Below are 16,533 nucleotides of genomic sequence, written 5' to 3' on the forward strand. Positions count from 1 at the left end.
TGACATAAACGTTGCAGATCCTTGTCCTTTTTGTTTTTAAATCTACGTCCATTTTAACATACCCTTTGTGTTGACGTCAGAATTTTTCCAAACGTAGAAAAGATGTTTGCGGTAAAAAAAAATTTTACTTTTATATTCGAATTAAATTGATATCTGTAGGGCCATTGATAAGTTAATGCGTTTTGAACTATGTATATGAGAGATTACAAATTGTCGCAATACACAACTTTAAATAAAAAACGAATTATTTTGTATCTTTCAGTCAGAAATTAGCCTTATCATCCAGTTTAAATAAAAAAAAAGGTTGATGGAAAAACAAGTGTTGAATGGGGTATATAAACATGGTCATCCCTTTATTTTCTTCAAACCGGCAGTAAAACAATTGACAAAATGGAGCTTCCGCTTGGCTTTTTGGTATGTATATATTCAAAGTGCCGTCCGGTAATAATGGGGGAGTTAAATCCGATGAATCGTGTAGATTTAATAACGATTGCAGAAACTCTTTGATGACTTCGTAATTAGCCTGTTGAAAGGCGTAATTTCTGTCCCTATCCAATTTACCCTAATTTGCCAGCGGCTAATAGTTCCCACTCATCATACCGGTCGATTTCTTTTGCAGGACCTTCCTTTGTTATTTATTGTTAATTTATTTTTCTCTCAAATAAAAGTATTAATTTCTGGAAAACGAATGAGAATTGGCCTATCTTGTTAAAAGTTGATCTAGTAAATATGTATATTAAAGATATTTATTTGAACAGTTATTAAGCATTTGGTATAATATGAAGATACATTTTTAAAAATGTTTTTTTATTATAATGTTACAAATAAAAACAAAAATGATAACTCTTTAAAAAAAAAATACTCGAAAATGCATCTCTTTTTTGTATGCTAATTCAATTATTCCCATGAAAAAGTGTCGTTTGTTACTTTCAATTGATATTTTACAAGATAATATACATTAATTCATTTTACTTACTCTTAAATATCATTTATAGTAACAATTGATTTGATATTGATGTAAATTTCTCAAATACATTCAAACTTAAACAATACAGGGGACGAATTTTCCGATTTTGAAAAAAAAATCGGTGAAGAACGGTATTTTATGCAAACAAAACATAAATTATTTGTTTTAATATATTTAGTTAGATAAACAGTTGAATGGTTTATATAGGTTTAGCCGGTGTGAAGCAATATTCAATCTAATTACACACTACGACTATTATTTTCAATTCTATCAAAATGATTTTCTTTGATATCTTGCACCAATAAATCGTTTTATGCAACTTATTAACCGTATATGTACAAATTGCCGTCCTAAACGACGCTTCATCAATGACATGTTACGCGACCTAATTTAAATCCAAACAAGGTCAGAAATATAAGCAGGTTTTTATCACCCTTCTTATGACAGTAGCTGATATCTTTACTAAATAGGTCGATATTTTGTGTCGTTTGACTTTTTGTCTTTTTTTTAGTAGATGTTTGTGATTTGTGCCGATCTGATGAGTCCTTTAAAACTGATTTCAACACTTTGTTCTTATATTGTATTGTTACACCACATTCGAAAGTTAGATCGGAAGGGTAAAGATCCTGAACCCGCCGCATTTTATATCAACCTGTCCTAAGTCAAATCATATTACTGAACGTCTTATAAAAAAGACACGGATTTCAATAAAAAAAGAACACAGCATTGACCACAAGACCACACATATTTTAAGATTGACAAAGGGCCACATGTGTGAGTGTCATGACGAGTTTTGTCACAATCTGAGGAAAAGACACATATTTGAGGCAGGACATAACACCTAAGACTCTAACACATATAAATATCCAGCTCACTAAAGCAGGCCACGTATGGCTTAAAGCAATTATTCAACTCGCACAAAAGACCGCAGATTCACATAAATAGAGAAATAATTCAAACTGAAAAGTCAATGTCCTGGTTTATATTAAAACAATTATCGAAAAAGAATTATTGGAGAAACATTCAACGAAAATCCCTGGTTATTAGTTTCCTCATCTGGGACAGGCGAGAAATGAAGAAGTTGGGGTTGATGAGTTTATTTTCAACCACTGGGTCGATGCCCCTGCTGGTGGAGGTTTACTCTCCGAGGGTATCACCAGCTCAGTAGTCAGCATTTCAATGTTGACATGAATTATAATTGATATGGTCATAATTAAAATTAAGTGTTTACAAAACTTTTTTTTCGAAATACTAAGGATTTTCTACCACAGGAATACATAACCGTAGCTTATTTGGCAAACCGTTTTCGGAATTTTAGGTACTCAGGGCTCTTCAACTTAGTACTTTATTTGGCCTTTTTAACTTTTTTGATTTGAGCTTTACAGATGAGTCGTTTGTAGACGAAGCACGCGTCTCGCATACCAAATTTTAATCCTGATATCTATCTGGAATATGTTTGTAAGTGATCAGATTAAAATTACTGTCAGTTGAAAATATATTAGACATATCAGATAGATCGATGATTAGCACAAAAGACGACTATGAAAAGGGCAAACGACGCATAAAACCGATCTTAATGTACTCACAATTACTGATTTTTTTTTTCAAATTCTAATTTTAACTCTGACTGAACCATGTTTTACTAGACTAAAATTCATTCATAGTAGAACTCACTCGTCCAGATAAAATTGGACAAACGGATCTTCTCCGTAGGCAATAACACCCAGTCGAGCTCTTCCATCATTAAAGTTGGCTATGCAAATCAGACCCTTTACAAAGGTAAGCAGACTTTGGAAATCTTCCCTTGATGTTGAAGATGATGCATGGAAGGCGACGACTATATCTGTTGTATCGCTATCTTTGATTTTGCCTAAATTAAAACTATTTGATATTAAGAGACACAATTGTTCATTATATCAAAACTTTAAATTCACCAGAAAGTCAAGAGATCTTAAACAAGAACACAGTTATTGGTACATTAAAAATCTAATTCATTAGGTAACATTCGAGGAAAAGAGGACGGTATGTTGGTTCCGACAATTGGAACATATATGTCGTTATATGTGAAACATATATTCCATAACGGTCAATCAACTACATGTAGTAATGAAGACCATAAAATGCCGAAGGCGTATTATCAACCATTTAGACTTGATTGAAAAGCTTCCTTGGAAGAAACAATACTCTATCAAGGAAATCATGATACAAAATTTAAGCTCTAGCTAGAATATTGTATCAACAGGAATATATATATACGCCATATGCAGGCACTGTTGGAATGTTGTAACATATGAATGGAAAAGTTCTCATTTTTGAAGCTGAATGAATACAACTAAATTTTGTTAATGACACAAATTACTATGCGTGTGCATTTCCGATTTAGGAGTCCTCTGATCATTGCAAATCAAAAATGATAACTACTGATTTGCATGATAGTTTCAATTGGAGTATTTATGGAAATATTTGTTTTTGTCAATATCAAATTAAAAAGTAAAATCACAAAAATACTGAACTCCGAGGAAAATTCAATACGAAAGTCCATAATCAAATGGCAAGATCAAAAGCTCAAATACATTAAACGAATGGATAGCAACTGTCATATGCCTGACTTGGTACAGGCATTCCTTATGTAGAAAATGGTGGATTAAACCGGGTTTTATAGCTAGCTAAACATCTGACTTGTATGACAGTTGCATCAAATTTCGTTATATATTGACAACGCTGTGTGAACAAAACAACCAGAGACAACACTGTAAATTTAGAAACTACTGCGATGTTTCTACCATTGCGAAAAATGCGATAGGGCTATTATCGCAACAACCCAAACTCGAATTCTGAAAATTTTTATATGAACCAAAAAGGATTTTTCTCAAGATCCCAAAAACCGAAATTGCATTAAAGTAAAAAAAAAAGACAAAGTCGCAACAAAAATGCACGCAATAATCTCAGAATCCACAGTAGGTTAAGATGTCAAAAATAGGGGAACAGCAGTCAAGTTTAAAACACAAATAATCTTTATACAGTATATCAGGTTTTTTTTCGCATGTGTTAAATTTTCGCTTTGTTCGTGGCACCTATAGGAACGCGAAAATTTTACTCGCGTAAATTTCCCTGCCTATTCCTAGATTTACAGCTGTTCTCTAAACTTTTCATAGATAAAACAGCTAATTATCGAGTTTACATAAAATGTATATTTACACTCATTTAACCCTTTAGGCGAAATTACATTTTTATATAAAATCAGTCTTTTATGTTGATAGGTAGATTACAAGAGTGTGTATAAATAATTGAGATACATATCTGTTTTTATAATAGTTATATTTCTAATCATACATGTCATCTCTTTTGACAACACAGAATTCAGTTACATGTTAAAAAAAGTTAGTTATAATCGCATATTTGAAATACAACTTGTGAATAAATAAAACAGAAACAAACCAAATTTTGATAACTGCAAACCGCATCACCTCCTCATATTAAATAAACGGAAAACTTAAACATTAGATACTGTGAATTCATTAATTTTCCGTAGTACCATTTGTGGAATGAATGAGGAAAATTTGTATTTTTGAAGATACCTGATTTCGTGGATTTTTGTTTATAGAAAATTTGTAATTCATTGACAATTTAAATTCGTTGTTCACCTTTACCTACGAAATCAACGAAATTGGTATTCAACGAATAATAACGCATCCATAGTATGACATACTGTAAAAATTGAGGAGGCACCTACAGTTGGAAAGGCACAATACTAGTTAAAGAAAAATATAATATTGAGATTAACCTGTAGGGAAATCTAAAGGAACCAAATTTTCGGTACTATGGTTTCTTCTAGAATGAGTTTTACGTCAAATTAACGTACTGTAAAGAACAAGTGAAATAATGTTTATTCGACTTCGTGCATTAGTATAATCAAAGCTGAAAAACGCTTTTCTTAATTTTGTTATAATGTAAAAGTTGTCTCTATGTGTAAATCTACGGTAAATTGACTCTTACTTGAGGGTACCTAGATCATAATTGGAAAACAAACACTTTTTTTAGTATTGAAAATCTACCAAACCGTAATTTAACAATGTTTAAGACTAATATTGTGCTTTTAGACAAATCATGAAACTTTCAATTAAACAGCGGAAAACGGTTTCCTTAGATACATTTTTGACAATGTAATGACATTTCTCTTGCACTGAATATCATAGTCTTTTTTTAAATATAAAATCACGTTATTGTCTTTATTTGTATCCCAAAAAAGTGTGATATCTTTGGATTTTTATTCATGTTTCTTAAATACTAACATCAAAAGCACAAATAACAAAATGCTTTCATAAAAATAAACAGATACAGTAACATTGACAAAGTGACAATGTGTTCTTAAATCTGAATTAAAATTTCAATCGCAATTATATAATATCATTTTGTATACATTGTGTGTTATAACAAACAGAAAAAAGTGTTCTATATATCAACTCCGTCATAGAACTATGAATTGTATCTCAAAACGAAGCGTTTATGTGTAAAATGATTGTAGAAAAATGTCACACACAAACATTATCACAAATATCAATTATTTTCGTTCTGGTTTGTCATGAAAATCATACAAATAAATCGGACATGATACGATCATACACAAGCATCGTTGATTTAAAAAAATCCTAAATTAACGTATAGGACTTTAATTCAATTTTTCATTTTCATGAGCAAAATTTTTTAGCCGCATGTCTCCATTTGCCACATCTGAAACCATGCCCTAAATGTGCATTCTTGAATAAGGCACAAGTTGATTACCGACGTTCAAATCTCGTTAATCGATAAAAGAGAGACAAAACTGTACGACAAAAGAGATGATTTCAGCTTTCCAATTGTGAACTTTCCATTTCTAAGTAGCAATATTCCAGCAGCACCTGCATACGGGGTATATATCTCCCAATATTTCCGTGCTTGAATTTCCTATCATGATTTTCTTGATAGAGGGTTGCTGCTCACAAGGAAGTTATTAAACCAAGAGTTCCAAATGGTGAAGTTAAAATCATCCCTTCGTAAATATTACGGACGCCATCACGAGTTGGTTGACCGTTATGGAATAACCGTTTCACAAATGATATCGGATATGTTCCTTACGTCGTAACTACAATCCCCTTCCCTTTCATGAATGTGACCTACCGAATTATACTATTTACCGGATTTGTTATCACATAAACAACACGACGGGTGCCACACGTGGAGCGGGATCTGCTTACCCTTTCGAAGCACCTGATATCACTCCTAGTTTTTTTGGTGGGGTTCGTGTTGTTTGTTCTTTAGTTTTCTATGTTGTGTCATGTGTGCTGTTGTTTGTTTGTCTTTTTTCATTTTTAGCCATGGCGTTGTCAGTTTGTTGTAGATTTATGAGTTTGACTGTCCCTTTGGTATCTTTCGTCCCTCTTTTCTAAACATGAGCGTATTTGAACCAGTATAAATTTCTTCACTGTCGCCCACTAATGCAGCTAACATCAGATCCATGTCACTGTTTATTCTTGTTGTAAGACTGGCTTGTTTCGATTTGAAATGAATGGATTACCAATTGCTTTAACACTTCTTTCTTAGTACGATATACTTTCAAGTAAAATGTTGATACACCGAAATCGCTCTATAGTGCTTCTCCATCACGTACGTATCCAGATTAAATATCCCTCCGTTTTATGCATGACAATTACATATCATACAGTTAAATAATTCCCTGAATTATACATGGTTCATGTTATTAAAATTTAGAAAGAAAAACCAAGTCCTGTTGGCACCTATCTGCAAATATGTATTGCATTAATAGATCCATTATTGGTCTTTCGTGTAAAAAAAACTTCTTAAGGTAGCACAATACAAAGATTTTTCATCTCCAATCAGACATCTTTAAACTGATGTAATTCCACTCATCTTTCTTTAAATTTTATAAATGAGGTACTAAAAGAAAGAAGAAGGATTAATCTTTCAAATTGTGATAATTTCATTATGACATAATTATTGCATCATTAATTGTTATGTAATTAGTTGCCATTCTGTGATGTCCATACTGGAATGAATTTAGCTTCTTTGTTCTTCATAGCATCCCAAATGTTTTTTATAGATTCTTGCACAACACAGTTTGACCTCCAAAACTGTGTCTCAGATTTTTCCTACTGTATTTCATTCTCTCATAAAGCTTCAATGAAGTTTGCAACATCAATTCATAAGAGACCACTAAATTCAATTGAGTATAAAATTTGTTTTATTGATGTTTTTGGAAATCTGAGACATAGTTTTGGAGGTCAAGCTGTGTTGTACAAGAATCTATAAAATATTTTGGGATGCTATGAAGAACAAAGACGCTAAATTCATTCAAGTGTGGACATCACAATATAGCAACTAATTACTAGTACATAATAATTAATTATGTAATAATTATGTCATAATGAAATTATCATAATTTGAAAGATTAATCTTTCTTCTTTCTTTTGGTACCTCATTTATAAAATATAAAGAAGGATGAAATGAATTACATCAGTTTAAAGTTGTCTGATTGGAAGTGAAAAAAATCTTTGTATTGTGATACCTTAATCATGCATATAAAGGACTATAGAAAATAGATTGGAAACGGGGAATTTTTTAAAGAGATAACAACAGGACCAAAGAGCAACAAAACTGTCCACCAATGGGTCTTTTGATTTGATATATTTCATCTTTGACAATGTAAATTAGGGTCAAAGTCAAAGGTCCATTTGATGTTTAGATTTTAACCTTTTAACCAGAAGTTGCATTCAGCACTTCTGTGTTGAATGGAATATCATTAACATGGTAAGATTCATAAATTAACTTTTTACAAACTTAGAATTATTCGAAATTTTTAAGATGTTCTTTCCCAGGAATATATTATACGAGCTGTATTTGGCAGAATCTTTCTAAATAGTGGATCCTCAATGCCCATCAACAGAAACTATATTTTTCGAATCAGTCTAATGTGAGCCTTCATATGACACCGGAAGTTTTGTAGACCGAAAGTAGCCTCCTATCCCCCTTATTTAAAAGAAAAATAACTTAAAACTACTTATTTTTGAAAACCTATGCATGATACGTTATTTCTGATACCGCTTTTTTTTAAACGAATGCTACTTTTTCGTAATTAGGAATAGTTGAAAAGAAGATCAAATAATAGTCAAATTTGAAAAGCGTTGAAATCCATATTTTCAAAAAGTGTGTGCCAAATACGATTTAGGCAATATATTCCTGGGAAAGGAAAACCTTATTAATTCGAATAATTCAACATTTCATCAGTAGTTTATGACCGTAACTGTAATATTCAATGTCCATACAGAATTGATGGCAACTGGGCTTGTGATACTTTGAGGACTGAACATCCCACGATGCAGCGGCATCGACCTAGTGGTTGAAAAACTTATCAATGAAACCAGTCTCATGATGTAAAAGAATGGAATGTGTTGTACTCAATATCTATCAGTATAACAGCCTTGATTTAACCACAACTATTCACGGAACACATTTAATATGTACGAACTTGATTCCACTGGATGGAAAGTCAACAATATACTATTAATTCAAATCACAGCTAGTACGAATCTGATTGAATGCTAATACATGTACATTAAAATAAAGAGACAGACGAAAAATACTAAAGGGATATTCAAACTCATTAAGACAAACAAGACCAAGCAAGTTTAAATTTCTTCTCATCATGTATGACTAAATCCAACCGCTCATTGTAATTGACTTAAATTCGGAAACTACTGTATGCTACTACCGAAGTACATGCTCCTCTCTGGAGTCTCATAGCCCACTTGGTGAGGTTTTGACACGGATTTCATTTTGTTCATCATATTCATAACTTTTGTTTCCTAATCATCAAATGAGTATCTTTACACACATATATAAATGTAGAACGAAATAGTACACAAAATTTTAAAGAAGTTTGTAACTTATTCAAAAATACTAGAAAAGGTTAAGACGCAAGATTATAAACAACTGTTTAAATGTTCAAATGTTGAAATCCAAAGAAACATTGTATTAAGTGAAATCGAATGTAGAAAAGAAAATCATAAAAGTGTCACAATTACCTCCCTGAACGGAAATTTGAACCAATAATGATAACACTAGTACTATGTAAAACGGCATGGCGTTCTTCTGCATGCTTCTGAAGAAAAAAAATAGTAATATTAATATCTAATTAAACGGCGGCAATGAAATATTCAAAAAAGACATTAACATAATTCTCAGGACTCTTGAAACTTGTAAATAAAGACATATAATTTTAAAACCCTCATCCTGTAGTACTTTTATTTTGATGTCAAATTGAAGAGTATAACTGCATTATATCCTCCACTTAGTGAATGACCTTTTTGGTAACGGCAATAGCGAATACACAATATTAACAATACCATCACTGTAAAAGACTTACCACCCGTTACGTTTTTTTAATAAGATGATAATTAGGAAAATAATATATTTTATCTTCTCAATGTCACATGTGTTATTCTGAATCAATACAGTATTAATTTAGCTAAAGTGCATACAGAAAACAAAGAAACCCATAGACAATACAAAAGTACAGAGGTCGTAAAATAGGGGATTAGTTTTTATGGATAGAATAAGTCAAACATTGCATAAAAATATAACAATGGTTTAATATATCTTACCATCGAAAAATGAATAAGCAAACGTACGCGTTTGTAAGCAAAATTTAAATTGACATGTTCATCTTCGTAAAAGAGAGGCGAATGATACCGAAGTCACATTCAAAACAAGTCGAAAATTAACTGGGGAAAAAAAGAAAAAGACCATAAGACAGGCAACAGTATACAAAACAAAGCCTATAAAACTAAAGGCTCAGGTGGGATGATCTCAAGTGCCAAGGAAGGATAAGTAGATCTTGCTCCACATGTTGCACCCATTGTGTTGCTCATGTAAGAACGTGAGATTCTGTATTAAGGTAGTCCTTCATTCTATTCAGTATAGGCCCATACATGGCATGGTCATGTAGATTTTGTCGACTTATATCATTTAAAAGTGGTATTATTTCTAAATAAAAAAAAACAAGTTAAATGTCATGCGTCTCAAGTGCTATACTGGATTTACCTTCGTCAGGAACGCTTAAAGCAGAATAGTTAAAAGTTAAGGATGAAAAAATATCGAAACAGGGGAAGAGCTTTATGATAAAAGGGAACTGAAAATAGCGAACTCGATCTAATTCCATCTAGGGTCAACTTCGCCTTAGGGAGTTAAAACCTAAATTTTTAAATAGTTTCTAAATTTAGAATCGGACAAGTTTGATATAAATCATGTCAGTACCGAAGAAGAAGTCTTTTTATGAAATATCCCGCTTAACTTATCAAAATAGTATTGGGCGCGTTTCTTTATTTCGCATTAACATTTCATCGTTTAGATATGCACGCAGCATTTGTCATTGACTATCATAATAAAACAATTAAAACTGATCGAAAGAAGAAAGAGCTTTTCTCAATATATGATATTTATGAAACATCAACACATATGACACAAACACCATAAATGCATTAAAGTCTTCATTATTTGACTTATACTCATGATCTACAAATACCTGCCATCAATAATTGATTATCTCAGTAACAAACATAGTAATGCTGGATTCATTTGGTGTTTTAGCGCCACTTTCATCACTATTGTCCTATTTCATGGCGGTCAGTTTTTTTGCGGATGAAGCCGGAGTGCCAGGAGAGATCGATCGACCTTCAGTAGAAAAACTGAAAATTAAGATTGGATTCGAGCTCACCTACCACGTGCGAGATTGGAATTCACAATCTCAGTGTTGACAGGCTAGTGATACAGTAGCTCGACTACTTAGACCACTCGGTCACCGAGGCCACAACAAAAGTAAAATGATTCCAATATTGACGACAGAAAATGCAAACTTATTCGCTTCAGCTGTAGTATAATTATGTAACACGATTTTGCAAATGGGATTATGCTTCATCTATATAAGATAAATGAGAGATAATTTTGCAAAACGCTATTACAAGGAAGACAAAATGAAATGAAACATAATGAAAAATAAAAGATTGAAAGCCAAAAATTAACTAAAAAAAACTTTAAAACTAAATACAAAGAAAACAAAATTACCTTGATATTTCTTTGTATCAAATATATTGGTTTTTTTTGTTTTATCCAAATTATTTCGATATAATTGAAAGGTTAACACAATTCATCTACTGTCACTGTAGAAAATAGGCATTAAGTTTGACATCAAGTGATTGAAGTCACTTAAAATGGTCTAAAATTACATGTATGATATTTTACACTATCTACTCATATGTAATGATAATACGTTGTACGACGGATCATCATTACGGATTTTACAAGTAAAGCGATCATGATTACGGATGAAATAAGTAAAGTTGAGAATATTTTGGTGTTACATTAAAATTTATGGCGGAAATGTAGAACAGCTGATTTTTTTATACCAAAATATATGCGTAGAATAATATACTAGTACCATTCCATATACACTGAGTTATTATTAACCAACTTATTAATATAAATACAGAACAGGAGTAGTTTCACAAAAAAACCTTACGACAAAGATTGATCGTAAGTATACTGAATTGTTCACGACTCACGACCTATCTTAGTCCTAAGTTTTTTTGTGAAATCGACACCCAGGCCTGCTAATACACCATTATGTTTTAATGATAGTCCTTCGCAATAATGACTATTCAAAACATTACCGTCAAACTCTTTAACATGGAAAAAACCTTTGTAGTTTTATCAAAGGTATCTACTTTCAAACAGAGGACGAAAAGTAATAGTGGGACATTAGTTAAAGACATTTACAATGATCTAAAAAAAAACAAGAGGATATAAACCTACAAAATATCATACTGAATTGTCATATATTGAGAGACATAAACTTATTATTAGGTACAAAATATCAAATAAATGTTCCCTAAGTATTTATTTTACATTCAAAGAAGAAGATTTGTTTTCCTCCAGCAAGTGCCACAGTTAACATAATCTATCCTTATCACTGTCTTATTTGCTCATTCTTCTATGCATTTAAGAGGCATAAAACAAGGGTTTTTGATGGCTGTCTTGTCAAAAATTGTTGCAAATAAAAGTCGCTTTTTACAAACAAACAAAGAAATATTGCGAAAGAATTAAAACGGATCGTCGTCGTCCGTCTTGTTTATACTTTTCGGGCTTCTCTGACTGCAACCTTTATTAGTTTACACGTGGGTTTTACCATGAACTCTTCATGTGTTACGATTATTATACAAACTAAATGACTATTTAGAAAAAGAGATGCAAATGATGTCATAGTAACATTCAAATTCATCAGTCCAAAATGAACTGACAATGTCCCGGCAAAAAACGGAAAATACTAAAGACAAACAACGGTGTACAGAACAGTATACAAAACAAAGCCTACAAAACTAAAGACTCATATGGGGTGATCTCAAGTGCCCAGGACACGCAGAACTTTCGCCACATGTTGCAACCAACGTGTTGTTTATGTCAGAACGTGATCTCTTAAAATCAAATCATGCATTAAGGTAGTCCCTAATTCTATTCAGTATAAGCCCATACATGGTATGGTCATGTAGATTTTGTCGACCTATCTCAAAGTTTACATTAATCAATGGGAGTTTGTTTTTTAATTTTGATTACAAACTCATATGATTACCCTATTAAATTTAAAAGTGGTATTTTTTCTAAATGAAAAAAAAACAAGTTAAATGTCATGTGTCCTAAGTGCTATACTGGATTTACCTTCGTCAGGAACGCTAAAAGCAGAATAGTTGAAAGTTAAGGATGAATAAAAATCGAAACAGGGGAAGAGCTGTATGATAAAAAGGAACTGAAAATAGCGAACTCGATCTAATTCCATCTAGGGTCAACTTCGCCTTAGGGAGTAAAAACCTAAGTTTCTAAATAGTTTCTAAATTTAGAATCGGACAATTTTAGGAAGGTTTGATATAAATCATGTCAGTACCGAAGGAGAATTCTTGTTATGGAATATCCCGCCTAACTTGTCAAATAGTATTGGACGCGTTTCTTTATCTCACATTAACATTTCATCGTTTAGATATGCACGCAGCATTTGCCATTGACTATCATAATTAAACAATAAAAACTGAGCGAAAGAAGAAAGAGCTTTTCTCAATATATGATATTTATGAGACATCAACACATATGCCACAAACAGCATAAATACATTAAAGTCTTCATTATTTGACTTATACTTATGATCTACAAATACCTGCCATCAACAATTGATTATCTCATTAACAAACATAATAATGCTGGATTCATTTGGTGTTTTAGCGCCACTTTCATCACTATTGTCCTATTTCATGGCGGTCAGTTTTTTTGCGGATGAAGCCGGAGTGCCAGGAGAGATCGATCGACCTTCAGTAGAAAAACTGAAAATTAAGATTGGATTCGAGCTCACCTACCACGTGCGAGATTGGAATTCACAATCTCAGTGTTGACAGGCTAGTGATACAGTAGCTCGACTACTTAGACCACTCGGTCACCGAGGCCACAACAAAAGTAAAATGATTCCAATATTGACGACAGAAAATGCAAACTTATTCGCTTCAGCTGTAGTATAATTATGTAACATGATTTTGCAAATGGGATAATGCTTCATCTATATAAGATAAATGAGAGATAATTGTGCAAAAAGATATTACAAGGAAGACAAAATGAAATGAAACATAATGAAAAATAAAAGATTGAAAGCCAAAAATTAACTAAAAAAACATTAAAACTAAATACAAAGAAAACAAAATTACCTTGATGATTCCTTTATATCAAATATATTGGTGCTTTTAGTTTTATCCAAATTATTTCGATATAATTGAAAGGTTAACACAATCCATCTACTGTCACTGTAGAAAATGTGCATGAAGTTTGACATCAAGTGATTGAAGTCACTTAAAATGGTCTAAAATTACATGTATGATATTTTACACTATCTACTCATATGTAATGATAATACGTTGTACAACAGATCATCATTACGGATTTTACAAGTAAAGCCATCATGATTACGGATGACATAAGTAAAGTTAAGAATATTTTGGTGTTACATTAAAATTTATGGCGGAAATGTCGAACAGCTGATTTTTTTAAACTAAAATATATGCTTAGAATATTATACTAGTACCATTCCATATACACTGAGTTATTATTAACCATCTAAATAATATAAATACAGAACAGGAGTAGGTTTCAAAAAAAAACTTACGACTAAGATTGATCGTAAGTATAATGAATTGTTCACGACTTACGACCAATCTTAGTCATAAGTTTTTTTTTATGGAATCGACACCCAAACCTGATCATACATCATCATGTTTTAATGATAGTCCTTCGCAATAATGACTGGTCAAAACACTACCGTCAAATGTTTTTACATGGAAAAATCCTTTAAAGTTTTATCAATGGTATACACTTTCAAACAGTGAACGAAAAGTAATAGTGGGACATTCCCAAACCATTAGCTGAAGACATTCGCAATGATCTACAAAAAACAAGAGGATATAAACCTACAAAATATCATACTGAATTGTCATATATTGAGAGACATAAACTTATTATTAGGTACAAAATATCAAATAAATGTTCCCTAAGAATTTATTTTACATTCAAAGAAGAAGATTTGTTATCCTCCAGCAAGTGCCACAGTTAACATAATCTATCCTTATCACTGTCTTATTTGCTCATTCTTCTATGCATTTAAGAGGCATAAAACCAGGGTTTTTGATGGCTGTCTTGTCAAAAATTGTTGCAAATAAAAGTCGCTTTTTACAAACAAACAAAGAAATATTGCGAAAGAATTAAAACGGATCGTCGTCGTCCGTCTTGTTTATACTTTTCGGGCTTCTCTGACTGCAACCTATATCAGTTTACACGTGGGTTTTACCATGAACTCTTCACGCGTTACGATTATTATACAAACTAAATAACAATTTAGAAAAAGAGATGTAAATGATGACATAGTGACAATCAAATTCATCAGTCCAAAATGAACTGACAATGTCCCGGCAAAAAACGGAAAATACTAAAGACAAACAACGGTGTACAGAACAGTATACAAAACAAAGCCTACAAAACTAAAGACTCATATGGGGTGATCTCAAGTGCCCAGGATACGCAGATCTTTCTCCACATGTTGCAACCAACGTGTTGTTTATGTAAGAACGTGATCTCTTAAAATCAAATCCTGCATTAAGGTAGTCCCTCATTCTATTCAGTATAAGCCCATACATGGCATGGTCATGTAGATTTTGTCGACCTATCTCAAAGTTGACATTAATCAATGGGAGTTTTTTTTCAATTTTGATTACAAACTCATATGGTTACCCTATTACATTTAAAAGTGGTAATTTTTCTAAATGAAAAGAAAAACAAGTTAAATGTCATGCGTCCTAAGTGCTATACTGGATTTACCTTCGTCAGGAACGCTAAAAGCAGAATAGTTGAAAGTTAAGGATGAATAAAAATCGAAACAGTGGAAGAGCTGTATGTAAAAGGGAACTGAAAATAGCGAACTCGATCTAATTCCATCTAGGGTCAACTTCGCCTTAGGGAGTTAAAACCTAAGTTTCTAAATAGTTTATAAATTTAGAATCGGACAATTTTAGGAAGGTTTGATATAAATCATGTCAGTACCGAAGGAGAAGTCTTGTTATGAAATATTCCGCTTAACTTGTCAAAATAGTATTGGGCGCGTTTCTTTATTTCACATTAACATTTCATCGTTTAGATATGCACGCAGTATTTGTCATTGACTATCATAATTAAACAATAAAAACTGAACGAAAGAAGAAAAAACTTTTCTAAATTTATGATAGTTATGAGACATCAACACATATGACACAAACAGCATATATACATCAAAGTCTTCATTGTTGACTTATACTTATGATCTACAAATACCTCCTATCAACAATTGATTATCTCATTAACAAACATAATAATGCTGGATTCATTTGGTGTTTTAACGCCACTTTCATCACTATTGTCCTATTTCATGGCGGTCAGTTTTTTTGCGGATGAAGCCGGAGTGCCAGGAGAGATCAACCGACCTTCAGTAGAAAAACTGAAAATTAAGATTGGAGTCGAGCTCACCTACCAAGTGCGAGATTGGAATTCACAATCTCAGTGTTGACAGGCTAGTGATACAGTAGCTCGACTACTTAGACCACTCGGTCACCGAGGCCACAACAAAAGTAAAATGATTCCAATATTGACGACAGAAAATGCAAACTTATTCGCTTCAGCTGTAGTATAATTATGTAACATGATTTTGCAAATGGGATAATGCTTAATCTATATAAGATAAATGAGAGATAATTGTGCAAAAAGATATTATAAGGAAGACAAAATGAAATGAAACATAATGAAAATTAAAAAGATTGAAAGCCAAAAATTTACTAAAAAAACTTTAAAACTAAATACAAAGAAAACAAAATTACCTTGATGATTCCTTGTATCAAATATATTGGTGTTTTTTGTTTTATCCAAATTATTTCGATATAATTAAAAGGTTAACACAATCCATC

General features: G+C 32.1%; 1 protein-coding gene across 1 annotated transcript in view; it reads right to left on the bottom strand.

Annotated features, from left to right (window-relative positions):
- Nucleotides 1-16,533, bottom strand: part of LOC143058156 (collagen alpha-3(VI) chain-like) — a 68,611-nt gene extending 52,078 nt beyond the window's left edge. Inside the window, exons 1-3 of the mRNA XM_076231619.1 lie at nucleotides 16,447-16,533; nucleotides 9,046-9,122; nucleotides 2,642-2,837 (exon numbers count right to left, since the gene is read on the bottom strand). Of these exons, the coding sequence (XP_076087734.1) occupies nucleotides 2,642-2,837; nucleotides 9,046-9,118 (269 nt within the window). The 5' untranslated portion in view covers nucleotides 9,119-9,122; nucleotides 16,447-16,533. The remainder of the gene's footprint in view (nucleotides 1-2,641; nucleotides 2,838-9,045; nucleotides 9,123-16,446) is intronic.

This window comes from Mytilus galloprovincialis, chromosome 14, assembly GCF_965363235.1.
Source record: "Mytilus galloprovincialis chromosome 14, xbMytGall1.hap1.1, whole genome shotgun sequence".
Classification (NCBI taxonomy): Eukaryota; Metazoa; Mollusca; class Bivalvia; order Mytilida; family Mytilidae; genus Mytilus; species Mytilus galloprovincialis.